Source organism: Poromitra crassiceps (assembly GCF_964638095.1).
Source record: "Poromitra crassiceps genome assembly, chromosome: 7".
NCBI lineage: Eukaryota > Metazoa > Chordata > Actinopteri > Beryciformes > Melamphaidae > Poromitra > Poromitra crassiceps.
This window is the reverse complement of record NC_139628.1, coordinates 34,804,572-34,817,071: the sequence shown is the minus strand read 5'-3', so window position 1 is coordinate 34,817,071 and position 12,500 is coordinate 34,804,572. Positions and strand designations below refer to the sequence as shown.

Sequence of the window (12,500 nt, the reverse complement as noted above, 5' to 3'; positions counted from 1 at the left end):
TGACCTTTCTGGATATTGGCCATTTGCGGTCGGTTGCTGCCAAGTCGCTGTAATAACCTTTGGACGACTTCTATCTGTGCTGACGACGTACCTTCTTTCTTTGCCTCGCTACTTTGAATGACTTCTTGCATAGTTTGTTGATAAGGTGCCCCCTTTCAGGCCCATTGCTATGCAATGTCACCAATTATCAGAGCTGGCCACAGCCGCTTTCACCTCGCTAATCGTAAATAAGCGAACTGAGCGATATCGCTAACTGTGCACAGCCCCTCATTTGCATATTCATAGCGCGGAATTGCTAATGAGGTTAACAACTGGTTAGGCGGGGCCATTTTTTTCCTAGAGGCTGATAAGTTCGGGTATAGTGGGGGTGGGAATTAGGGTAAAAAAAGAAATGCAAAGGTTGCATAACTGTGTGTGCGCACACACACACACACACACACACACACACACACACACAGACACAGGCACAGGCACACACACAGACAGACGCACGCACGCATGCACGCAGACACACACACACACACACACACGCACGCGCGCGCACGCACACACACACACACACACACACACACACACACACACACACACACACACACACACACACACACACGTGTGTTTGCACACATGTGCATCTCAGTAGGGCTAAGGTCATAATATTCCTGCAATGCATCGAGGGTCATTATTCATGCAAAAGTGCCCTTCACCAGGCACTAAAGGATTAAAAAAGTACGGATTAAAAAAGAGAAACACGTTAGTTTCACAGTTTAATTTCACACCCGTGGCTATGGCAGGTAAGAAGAAGGAACAGATGCACCGCCGCACTCGCATCTACATGGCGTTGAAAAGGGACAGGACCACAGAGAGAAGGCGGGGGTGGGGGTGGGGGTGGGGGGGATGAGGAATCCATATTCCTAGCGCTCCAACAACACGCATAGATGATAGATAGCGGGAGCACACGAGCAATTTGACCAGGAGCAAATTGAAGCGAGGTGGCCAATGAAGAAATAGAGCAACTGGAGTGGTGCCAGGTCTTTCTCCTCGTGCGGGCTTTTGTTAGGGGGGGAGAAGAAGCTTGACCTTTTGCTAACCGCTATCTCTGTGGTTGGCTCTCCTCTCTCCCTACTGTAATGAACAGTTTGCAGGCCTAAGGGCCACAGCAGCTACTTATATCAGCTCTGTGCTGGCTGTGTCATCGCTCTGTGCAAACATCTGAGAAGGAGCAAAGGCGATGTAGCGGTAATAGGAATTCTCACCCAAACCTGCTCAGCCTGGAGTGTGACTGTGTGGACTGCTCAGCCTGGAGTGTGACTGTGTGGACTGCTCAGCCTGGAGTGTGACTGTGTGGACTGCTCAGCCTGGAGTGTGACTGTGTGGACTGCTCAGCCTGGAGTGTGACTGTGTGGACTGCTCAGCCTGGAATGTGACTGTGTGGACTGCTCAGCCTGGAGTGTGACTGTGTGGACTGCTCAGCCTGGAGTGTGACTGTGTGGACTGCTCAGCCTGGAGTGTGACTGTGTGGACTGCTCAGCCTGGAGTGTGACTGTGTGGACTGCTCAGCCTGGAGTGTGACTGTGTGGACTGCTCAGCCTGGAGTGTGACTGTGTGGACTGCTCAGCCTGGAGTGTGACTGTGTGGACTGCTCAGCCTGGAATGTGACTGTGTGGACTGCTCAGCCTGGAGTGTGACTGTGTGGACTGCTCAGCCTGGAGTGTGACTGTGTGGACTGCTCAGCCTGGAGTGTGACTGTGTGGACTGCTCAGCCTGGAGTGTGACTGTGTGGACTGCTCAGCCTGGAGTGTGACTGTGTGGACTGCAATGTGGAGAGAAGTAGGGTTTGTAAAAGATCATTCTGCGCTGACGTCGCGCCGAAATCCCTTGGTGAATATTAATCCACGTTCAGCACGGCTCTCTTTTGATAAGGACATATTTTCTAGATGGAGATGTTAAGTGTGCAACTCTTATGTTGTGACAGGATTCCCCCCCCCCCACCGATACAAAATAATTACAGTGTGTTTCGTCAGCTACTTTGTCCCATGTCTGTCTTGAGGAGGTGACGCCGAGTTTGGAAGAGGAGAAGAAGAAGTTGGAATTGGCAGCCTACCCCACCAGTGCACGGTAGGCAACCAGAAGCGTTTGTTTTTCTTCATTAAAATTCGCCTTAGGTGTCACACAGTGCAAACTCATTACGGCGCAGCTTTCGTCGCGAGCCTGACGCAGAAGGACAGGGTCTATTTTAAGGCCTGGTGATACACCACGCTAACCTGCTTCCAACAGCTTGCTTACCAGTTTTTCGGGCACAGGTGAGGAGCAAATGCCCGGTCCAAGGGGAGTGTAAAAAATATGAGCGAGTAGGCACAAATGCATGGAGCGTGGAAACTAACCTATAATACCTCTCCCCCTCCTCTTTGTTACCCGTCTCTTACCTTATCTCCATGTTGGCCGTCTCGTAGGCTTCTTCCACCTTCTTCAGGTCAGCAGCCTCCATCTCCGCAGCTAAGACCAAAACAGAAGGTCAGACAATTTAAGAATGCAGAGAGGCTGCGTCTGAGTAGCTGCTGCATGTTGCCAAAACAGTGGGGCTCTTGATACAGGCTGTTATATCTAAAGGACTGGGGAGAGGAGCAGAAGCCGGCGGCGCGTATAAACACACCAATTCTATTTCCAGGTGTGGTGACTGCCGAAAGGCCCACGGGCTTAATTAGTCACTTCACACTGACAATTGTGTTAACGGAGACGAGAGAGGAAGTGAGAGGCAACGCGCGCGACGAGAGGGGAGGTGACCGCGCCGCTGATATGTTTGTTTCTCTTTGTCACTGACACCGGTATGTCCCCGCGCTGTTAGCGTGACAAGGTGTCACACTCGTGCGGGAAAAGTGTTGATCTTCCAACTCTGCTCAAAGCGATCGTGACAGGTAGACAGAGCCAGGAAGGCGAAAGGGATTTGAAATGAAAAGTCTAGTTTTTCCTCTCGGTCGTACTCGTATCGTCGTTCCTACACGTGATGCAGTGCAACTCAAAGACGGAGAATTGAAAGTGTTGAGGCGTCGTCTTGCGAGGTTTTCCATTTGCAGAACCTACACTGTCCACACACCACAAGATGCCTTAATGTGAATTGATGGTCACATCTCGTGAATTCATCGATTGCCTGTTGTGAATCACTTTTCATATAGGAGGGCTGGCACGTCACTTGACGGAAAATATCCATAAAACAGTACATAACCCTAACAGCATCATGAAGCACGTCGACGACGACAGTGTCCTTCACAGCGGGATCAAGCTTGAGTGGAGGGGCTGAAAGAAGCAGTGGGAAAATGAGGAAGAAAGAGAACAAAGAACTAGAGAGAGAGAGAGAGAGAAGATGGCAGAAAATAGAAGTGAAGAGAGGCTGAAAAGACCCCGGTTTAATTGTCTTGCGTCGGTGGTCTTGGGGATTCGCCGGGGTCTCTGGGAGAGGACAGCTTCGGCTCAGTCGTCGAGGAAACTCTCGCTGGGGCCTGGCGCCGTGGCAACAGAAACGATTGTGTGTGTGTGTGTGTGTGTGTGTGTGTGTGTGTGTGTGTGTGTGTGTGTGTGTCCACGCCGCAACGGCTGTGTGGGAGGCTGTCAGAGCCCCGGCCTGAATACCAATTAGCATGTTCCTTGCATGTGGTCTCAGCCGGTCGCCCATAAAGATACCCCCCGCACTAGTCCCCCCGCACTAGTCCCCCCGCACTAGTCCCCCAGCGCCCATTTCTTGCCTAACCTAGTACAGATGCGGTGTGTCCAAGAGGCAAGCTGTGATTTCCCATGCTAATTTTATGAGACCAAGAAGGGTAGATCTTTTGCCGAACCCAGCCCCAATCCCCTCAAACTCCTTCAGAATATCACACACACACATGACATACTTCATTTTCTCTTCTTCTACTCTCTTGCTCTTTCTCTCTCTCTCTCTCTCTCTCTCTCTCACACACACACACACACCAATCATCAGGCTGAGAGATGACAAAAGGAAAAGCAGAATCCCATGTGGGTGACCTTTGACCCCGTGCAGCAGCCCAGGCGTGTGCTATGGAGAGAGTGGTGATGGTAAGGAGGGGGGGAGATAGACTCACAGAGGGGGGGAGGGGGCTGAGGAGCGGGGGAGATAGACTCACAGTGAGAGCAGCCAGGCGGACAGAAGCACCCAGAGCAGGGAACACACAGGGCAACTCAAGCCTCTCGGAAGAGTCTTCCAGATCGTCTCCGCACCGGCTATCGTATCTCAGGCCAGAATAACCCCCCCGGGGGCCCAATGCATACTAAAAAGACCTAACGCTCATAGTGGAGAGGGGTTGAGAGGAGCTAATGACATTCAAAGACAGGATTATCGGTCGTACTGTATATATATGCGGACGTCACGGCATCATTCACGACCGTCGTAATGCATCGACCTAATCGAGACAGTTCAGTTTTCGATGAAATCACGCTACATTGACTTCCGTCGTCATTGTGCAAATGAAAGCTAATCAACATGCTGGTTCACTCAATCTGATCTAAACCGTTGTGTTGTGTTTCGGGCATGGGGGGAGAACTAGCTTTCCACCCTATTTACTGCCGTTGCTATTATTACAAATCAACTTGAGTGTATCTCTACATGTAGGGCGATACATAACCAAAGTGCAGGGCAAGTGATTTCACTGTGTATCTCTACATGTAGGGCGATACATAACCAAAGTGCAGGGCAAGTGATTTCACTGTGTATCTCTACATGTAGGGCGATACATAACCAAAGTGCAGGGCAAGTGATTTCACTGTGTATCTCTACATGTAGGGCGATACATAACCAAAGTGCAGGGCAAGTGATTTCACTGTGTATCTCTACATGTAGGGCGATACATAACCAAAGTGCAGGGCAAGTGATTTCACTGTGTATCTCTACATGTAGGGCGATACATAACCAAAGTGCAGGGCAAGTGATTTCACTGTGTATCTCTACATGTAGGGCGATACATAACCAAAGTGCAGGGCAAGTGATTTCACTGTGTATCTCTACATGTAGGGCGATACATAACCAAAGTGCAGGGCAACGTGATTTCACTGTGTATCTCTACATGTAGGGCGATACATAACCAAAGTGCAGGGCAAGTGATTTCACTGTGTATCTCTACATGTAGGACGATACATAACCAAAGTGCAGGGCAAGTGATTTCACTGTGTATCTCTACATGTAGGACGATACATAACCAAAGTGCAGGGCAAGTGATTTCACTGTGTATCTCTACATGTAGGGCGATACATAACCAAAGTGCAGGGCAAGTGATTTCACTGTGTATCTCTACATGTAGGGCGATACATAACCAAAGTGCAGGGCAAGTGATTTCACTGTGTATCTCTACATGTAGGACGATACATAACCAAAGTGCAGGGCAAGTGATTTCACTGTGTATCTCTACATGTAGGACGATACATAACCAAAGTGCAGGGCAAGTGATTTCACTGTGTATCTCTACATGTAGGGCGATACATAACCAAAGTGCAGGGCAAGTGATTTCACTGTGTATCTCTACATGTAGGACGATACATAACCAAAGTGCAGGGCAACGTGATTTCACTGTGTATCTCTACATGTAGGGCGATACATAACCAAAGTGCAGGGCAAGTGATTTCACTGTGTATCTCTACATGTAGGGCGATACATAACCAAAGTGCAGGGCAAGTGATTTCACTGTGTATCTCTACATGTAGGGCGATACATAACCAAAGTGCAGGGCACGTGATTTCACTGTGTATCTCTACATGTAGGGCGATACATAACCAAAGTGCAGGGCACGTGATTTCACTGTGTATCTCTACATGTAGGGCGATACATAACCAAAGTGCAGGGCACGTGATTTCACTGTGTATCTCTACATGTAGGGCGATACATAACCAAAGTGCAGGGCAAGTGATTTCACTGTGTATCTCTACATGTAGGACGATACATAACCAAAGTGCAGGGCAAGTGATTTCACTGTGTATCTCTACATGTAGGGCGATACATAACCAAAGTGCAGGGCAACGTGATTTCACTGTGTATCTCTACATGTAGGGCGATACATAACCAAAGTGCAGGGCAAGTGATTTCACTGTGTATCTCTACATGTAGGGCGATACATAACCAAAGTGCAGGGCAAGTGATTTAACTGTGTATCTCTACATGTAGGACGATACATAACCAAAGTGCAGGGCAAGTGATTTCACTGTGTATCTCTACATGTAGGGCGATACATAACCAAAGTGCAGGGCAAGTGATTTCACTGTGTATCTCTACATGTAGGGCGATACATAACCAAAGTGCAGGGCAACGTGATTTCACTGTGTATCTCTACATGTAGGGCGATACATAACCAAAGTGCAGGGCAACGTGATTTCACTGTGTATCTCTACATGTAGGGCGATACATAACCAAAGTGCAGGGCAAGTGATTTCACTGTGTATCTCTACATGTAGGACGATACATAACCAAAGTGCAGGGCAAGTGATTTCACTGTGTATCTCTACATGTAGGGCGATACATAACCAAAGTGCAGGGCAAGTGATTTCACTGTGTATCTCTACATGTAGGACGATACATAACCAAAGTGCAGGGCAAGTGATTTCACTGTGTATCTCTACATGTAGGGCGATACATAACCAAAGTGCAGGGCAACGTGATTTCACTGTGTATCTCTACATGTAGGGCGATACATAACCAAAGTGCAGGGCAAGTGATTTCACTGTGAAGCAAAAAATCTTTAGCAGCGGTGTTGGATGACATTTCCCTGTGCACTGTTAGGCCTACTTCGCATTTAGCGCTGGAACTACCAAGAGGGTGTTTAAAAGTGCAGAGGCTGTGTGTAAAAATAGAAGAGACAGAATGCACTGTATAGTACGCGCCATCTCCTGTCTCAAATCCCCGGTGCATACATACCTTGAGCCGAAGACCAAGGATGCTCTGTTTACATGGCGAGCGGATCAATAGGAAGAGGCGAGGCAATTTCTCTGCTAGCTCTCAGAACAGCAGCCTGTGTGTGAGCCCATGCCACGTGTGCCACGGCCGTGGCCGCTTCACAAAAACAAAGGCAGCGCAGCGGGGCCACCCCTTGAACCCCCACACTCACGCAACCAACAGGCACCTTTAACTAGAGTGTGTCTACCAGGCGCACGTAGGAGTCGGGCTTTGTTGTCTGTTCTTTAGAGCGTAGACTGGCAGCCTGCTCAGACTTCCATTCCGTTTTGCCTTCATTTCCTCTGGCATTCGCTTGCCTTTATCCATCCCTTGTTCTTCTCCTTTCTACTGTAACGTTTCTCCTTAGCGTCAATGTGCTCAGCTTGAGCTCCTCTGGGGTGAGTCTTCCTCAGAGGAGCTGTGAGGAAGACCTCCCTCCCTCTAGCTTCTCTCTTTCCCTCAGTTTCTCCCCCTCCTCAACTGAAGACCTTGTGCTGAGTGCAGAGTGGGAAGGGGTAAAGTATTCACCTTATGTAGAAGAGAAGAGACAGTCTGGCTTGGGAGACTAAGACAATCAGAACCGATTGTGGTTACACTTCCTGTGGCAGAGCTTATCTCCACAGCCTCCTTCAGTGAGTCATTAAGCTTTGACCAGAGAGACGATCTCTGGTCTGAGCAGGTAAAACAGCCGGCGTTTTGAACAGGAAGTCGTAACACAAACGGGTCAAGTGGGCGGGGCTACATAAGGTAAATAGGGTTGATGGGTCCCATAATGAGGGGTGGAACAAGATCCTTAATGAAATTAAGATTGAATTCAATTTAATTAAAAATTCTTACTGAGTAAGCTCGAGTAATGTGTGAGCCTTTCGGTATAATGGTTTTTGAACTTATGTTGGTTTATACCTCTTGTTCTTTTTATCCTTGACTGTTCTGTATTGTTTATATGATGTTGTGTGTTACTGTATGTCATGTTTTTATAAGACCAGGGACCATGATGGAAATGTGTTCACAATTGCTCATGTCATCCCTTGGATTTTGTTATTCTTTATCCAAAATAAAATCAATCAATCAATCAATCAATCAATCAATCAATCAATAAATCAATCAATCAACCAATCAACCTGCAGAGAGGTGTTACCTGGTAGTCAAACGATGCATGTTTGCACATTAAGTTTTGATTAGAACATGTCAAGGACTCCAGGTTAAACACATTCCACTGAAGTACAGCGCTAGCCTTGTAGTGTTTGTCTCGATTTAAAATGATTGGGAAAGTGTAGCGCAGGCTGCCAGAGAGTTGAAAAGAGGTCATTCTCGCCCGCTGCATAATGGTTGTGTTGGAGTGTCTGATTGTATTTAGGACTGAGAGAATAACAGTAGCTGGCTGGCAGAAATAGCATCATGTTTTGAACTATCAGTGCGATTCATATAGCTCTGTGACTGACTCACTTTCTATTCATTCTCACACACTCCCACTCCCAAACTCTCCTTTATCCACAGTGGCTGAGGGACAAGCGGCCCACGACCGGGACATACTGAAACTGACAACTGCCATTGGCCAACTGATTAGCATCAGTGACTGCAATGTAATTAATGACTATCAGAATATGTTCAGTGCGTCAATTAAGATTTTGCTTAGTGAAAAACAATGTTGTCATAGCGTACATACGGTACACAGAAATAAATAATATATTTCCACTTGCACTCTTCGGTACTACAATTTCGGAGTGTCTGGTTAAACACTCCTCTAATATACTATAATACTATTATAACTCTGTAATCACTCTATGGCACTCGCCATAGTGTGACTGAGTCAGTCAGCTTGAGCTAAGCTTAGTGTTGCCAACTGTTTACAGCTTAAGGTTTCCGGGGGGAACTCGCACTTGTGAAAGTTGGTTCCGCATTGCGTTCCTCAATCTCTGCGCGTTCTCCGTACGACTGTATGCGCGGGTAACCTTAACGTCCGCACTGTGACGGGTTCGGGACGAATATGCGCGCACTTGCCCTGCCAGTGATCACTATTTAACATTGGAATGGAGGAGGCCCCAATGAGCAGAATAAACAGTCTGTGTGGAGTGAGTTGACTCTGTTGATGAATATGTATGATGTAACAAACGCCTAGGAGCTGACCTACTTCTGTGTCTCCTCTGCTCCTCATGACTTAGTCGCCTTCCGGGGTAACGCTGTCATCTGGCAACCTACTGTAATAGCAGGAAGCATGCCACTCTCATGTACACATCAACATGCTCCCTCTCCCTGTCACTCTCATGTACACATCAACATGCTCCCTCTCCCTGCTGTTGCAAGTGATGATGATGATCACCGCTGTCTGCCAAAGTGAAGGTGCGCAATGGGCTGTTGTGTGGCAGCAGGGGGGCAACCGGGTTCGCTAAGGACACGTTATATCAGGGATACTCAACTTGCTTTGCCCGGGGGCCACTTTTGTGAAATGATAGGAGGCCAGGTGTTAATAAACAAACAATATCCATTTTTCTGTAGCGGATTGTAGGTTTTTGGGGTGTCAGCCGGAGTTTAGTCTGACAATGTTGTGCACACCAGATAGTTAGTTAGGTTAAGTACATACATAAGTGCCTGGGTAGCGAGCAGACGGTGGTATTTGACAATTTAGCTGGAGCTCAGTCAAACTTTATTTCACGTTAGTTTTTATTGTGAATTGGATTCTAATTCACAATGAAAATAAACGTGAAATTATTAGAAAAGGCCGCATCTGGCCCCCGGGCCGCAAGTTGAGTATCACTGCGTTATGTCATTCATTGCTGCCGTTGATCTGAATGTTTGCTTACATGTACAGTAGACGTTCAGATGAGAAACACTTTGATTTGTAATGGTCCTAAAGTGACTCGTGTAAAAAGAAACCCATCGCTAATGCTCGACTGTTTGCCTATGTAGTCATGTAGTCATGTGACACGCGCGCGGGGAGGAGGTGGGCTCATCTGAGGAACGTGGAGTAGAACGCGTGATGGACAAGTAGGCGCAGACAAAAGCCAGCTCTCGGCATAACTGGGGCTGCACACAGGAGAGCGCTCGTCTGCACCACATCTCGTGAAATATCTTTATCTGGGAATCATCTTGGTTTGGTGCCAAACACTGTTAGCTTCAGGAGCCGGGGAAGAGAAAAATCTATTTCAGACAACATACAGAGACAGAAACCTGGCAGCCACTCAAATCAGAGTTCCAATACTTGAGATGTGAAAATGGGCTAATTTGGTGTATCCCTCGCATGGTTAGTGGTTACAATCCAATACTTTCCTCCCGTGGCTATCGGCACACACGAGTGAGGGCGAGGGAGGGCGGGAGGCAGATCTTTTCAACCTCTCGACATAGAAGGAGATAGAAGAAGAAGGAAAATGTAGTAGTAGTAGTAGTAGCTCTTTCTGCCGGTATACTGAAAGTATAACCTCGTGCGCTTTCTCGCCCTGCTCCTCTCTTGACTCTCCCCTCGCGCCTTCTGTTCGAACGAGCACTCCAGGTGAGCACAATTATGACTCAAGGACGCGCCGCCCTCGGGCCGGGGTCGGGGGGTCGCGGGGAGCGCCGCGTTAATGGCAAACCCCTCCTGCTTAACATTTCGCCGCTAATTTGGAAAGTGCTGAACAGAACCTTTAATTAACACCGGGGCCCCTGCCAAGGTTTGTAACCTCGCCGGAGCAGCGATCCCATCGCTCGTCTTCTCTTACCCGGCAGCCCGGGCTCCGCCGCATCAGCCGTCAATTCATTTGTGGAGCGCTGAGAGATGCGTTGGCTTAGAAAGCTCAAGCCGATGTAAACCAAGGGACATGTTTCAGCGTTTGTCTTTGGGAGAGAGCAGGGGTGTAGGAGTGCAATTTGTGTAGTAGGTAGGTGTCATGCCAGCATCTTTCAGAGAGGATGCTTGTTAAATAAACACCCAATTAGGTTCATCCACAGAATGTTGATTGAGAGAGCTGCACCAGAACAATAAGGGTGTTTCAGAAAAGTGTGTTGCCGGTGTCATTAATTATGCCACCTGAAAATGAAAGATGTTGACGAGATATTTTTTGGGCCATACGTTCCTACGCCGATCTTACACCATCTTATATGCTCGTCTGGAAATATCTTTCTGCGGTTAGTTACATGGCCCCCTTGATTTCATCAAAGTTGAACATTTTTAGTGAGATATATCCTCATGTCTTTATTATGCAACTAAACTCAATTGGACCGAAGCGATCGGTTCGCCACAGTATCCGTGTGTACAAAGCTCATTTGTTTATACGAGTCGCAGCAGCAGCAACTTGGACAGCGCGAGCAAACGTCGCAGAGCCTGGATTGCGCAACAACAGTCGACTGTATATTCTTGTACCAGGCGGACGACACAATAGCCACATTTGGACTGGCGACATTGTGTGCGAAGACATGTTGGTTCCTACGACTGATCCACAGTGATTCCTGGGCTTCAGGGAGGCTTATGCCCCGCTTCCTTTGTGCTTAGCCTTCTTACACTTGTGTGAGCCAAACGGGCCTATGTGTTCGTTTTTAGCTCTTTTATTTCCTCTTGGTTTGTTTTGTTTGTCATGTACTATATGAAAACATAAATAAAGACGACAATAAAAAGGATAACAAACAAACAAATATGTCTTTGTGAGCAACATGTGGGAGTTACAGACAAATATGTCATATTGGCATAGTAAAATAGAGCATGCAACGGAAATAATTTAATTCGTGTATTTTAAATGCATAAGCTCATCGACAAAGATCAAGGACAAATCTGGCTTCCCGATACATTTACCTGGTAGGACATAAAAAGGCTTGCTCATGAGGTTTCAGCTACTGCTGGATGCTAAGCGCCAGCTAGCAGCTCATAATCTCTGGCACACATTGGCTGTGCTTTACACCATGGAGCAAACCAGCAGCGATAGCCCTGTGTGGACGCCACTGGCTCTGCTCTAAAGCGATGAGCTAGCACAACGGACACAGCCAGCAAACGCTAGCACAGTCAGCTAATAGCTCGGTAAGCACCAAAGAAATAGGCCCGTGGACAGCAGTAGTGATGATAGCGCCACGGACAGCTCCAGTTTGCACAGTCTAAGTCAGCACCATGGACAGCACCAGTTTGCACAGTCTAAGTCAGCAGCATGGACAGCACTCGCTGAGCTGGCACCAGGAAGGAAAATAGAGAGAAAAGGCTGGGTTTGTAAATCAGTAGGCTGCGTCTCCTAACAGAACGTCAAGGACACACATTCAAGATTGTTTTTCTCATATTGCCAGCCTCAGCTTCTGCCACATCTGACCACAGGCTATTAAAATTTAAACGCGTTTGAGATCCCTTGACTTTGCTCAATTATAACGGGTAGTTAGCGGAGATGACATTGGTTGCACAGCCCTTCCAGGGGACACTGGGAGAAAACAACCGCACACAAGGCTATTGTATCATTTTCAAAAGGGAAGTTATTTCTGTAGACACCGCTGCACTCCAAGCTGTGCTATGCTAATGTCTCTCCAAATGGGGGGCTTTTTCAGGACATGTCAGACAAATAATTTAGAGAACTGCAAGGTGAGAGAGAGAGAGAGAGAGAGAGAGAGAGAGAGAGAGAGAGAAACA

General features: G+C 47.6%; 1 protein-coding gene across 2 annotated transcripts in view; it reads right to left on the bottom strand.

Annotated features, from left to right (window-relative positions):
* Positions 1-12,500, bottom strand: part of LOC310779111 (glucosidase 2 subunit beta-like) — a 188,214-nt gene that overhangs the window by 68,380 nt on the left and 107,334 nt on the right. For both annotated transcript variants that reach the window (XM_083639610.1, XM_083639611.1), the window contains exon 11: positions 2,424-2,493. In XM_083639610.1, coding sequence (XP_083495736.1) covers positions 2,424-2,493 — 70 coding nt within the window. The remainder of the gene's footprint in view (positions 1-2,423; positions 2,494-12,500) is intronic.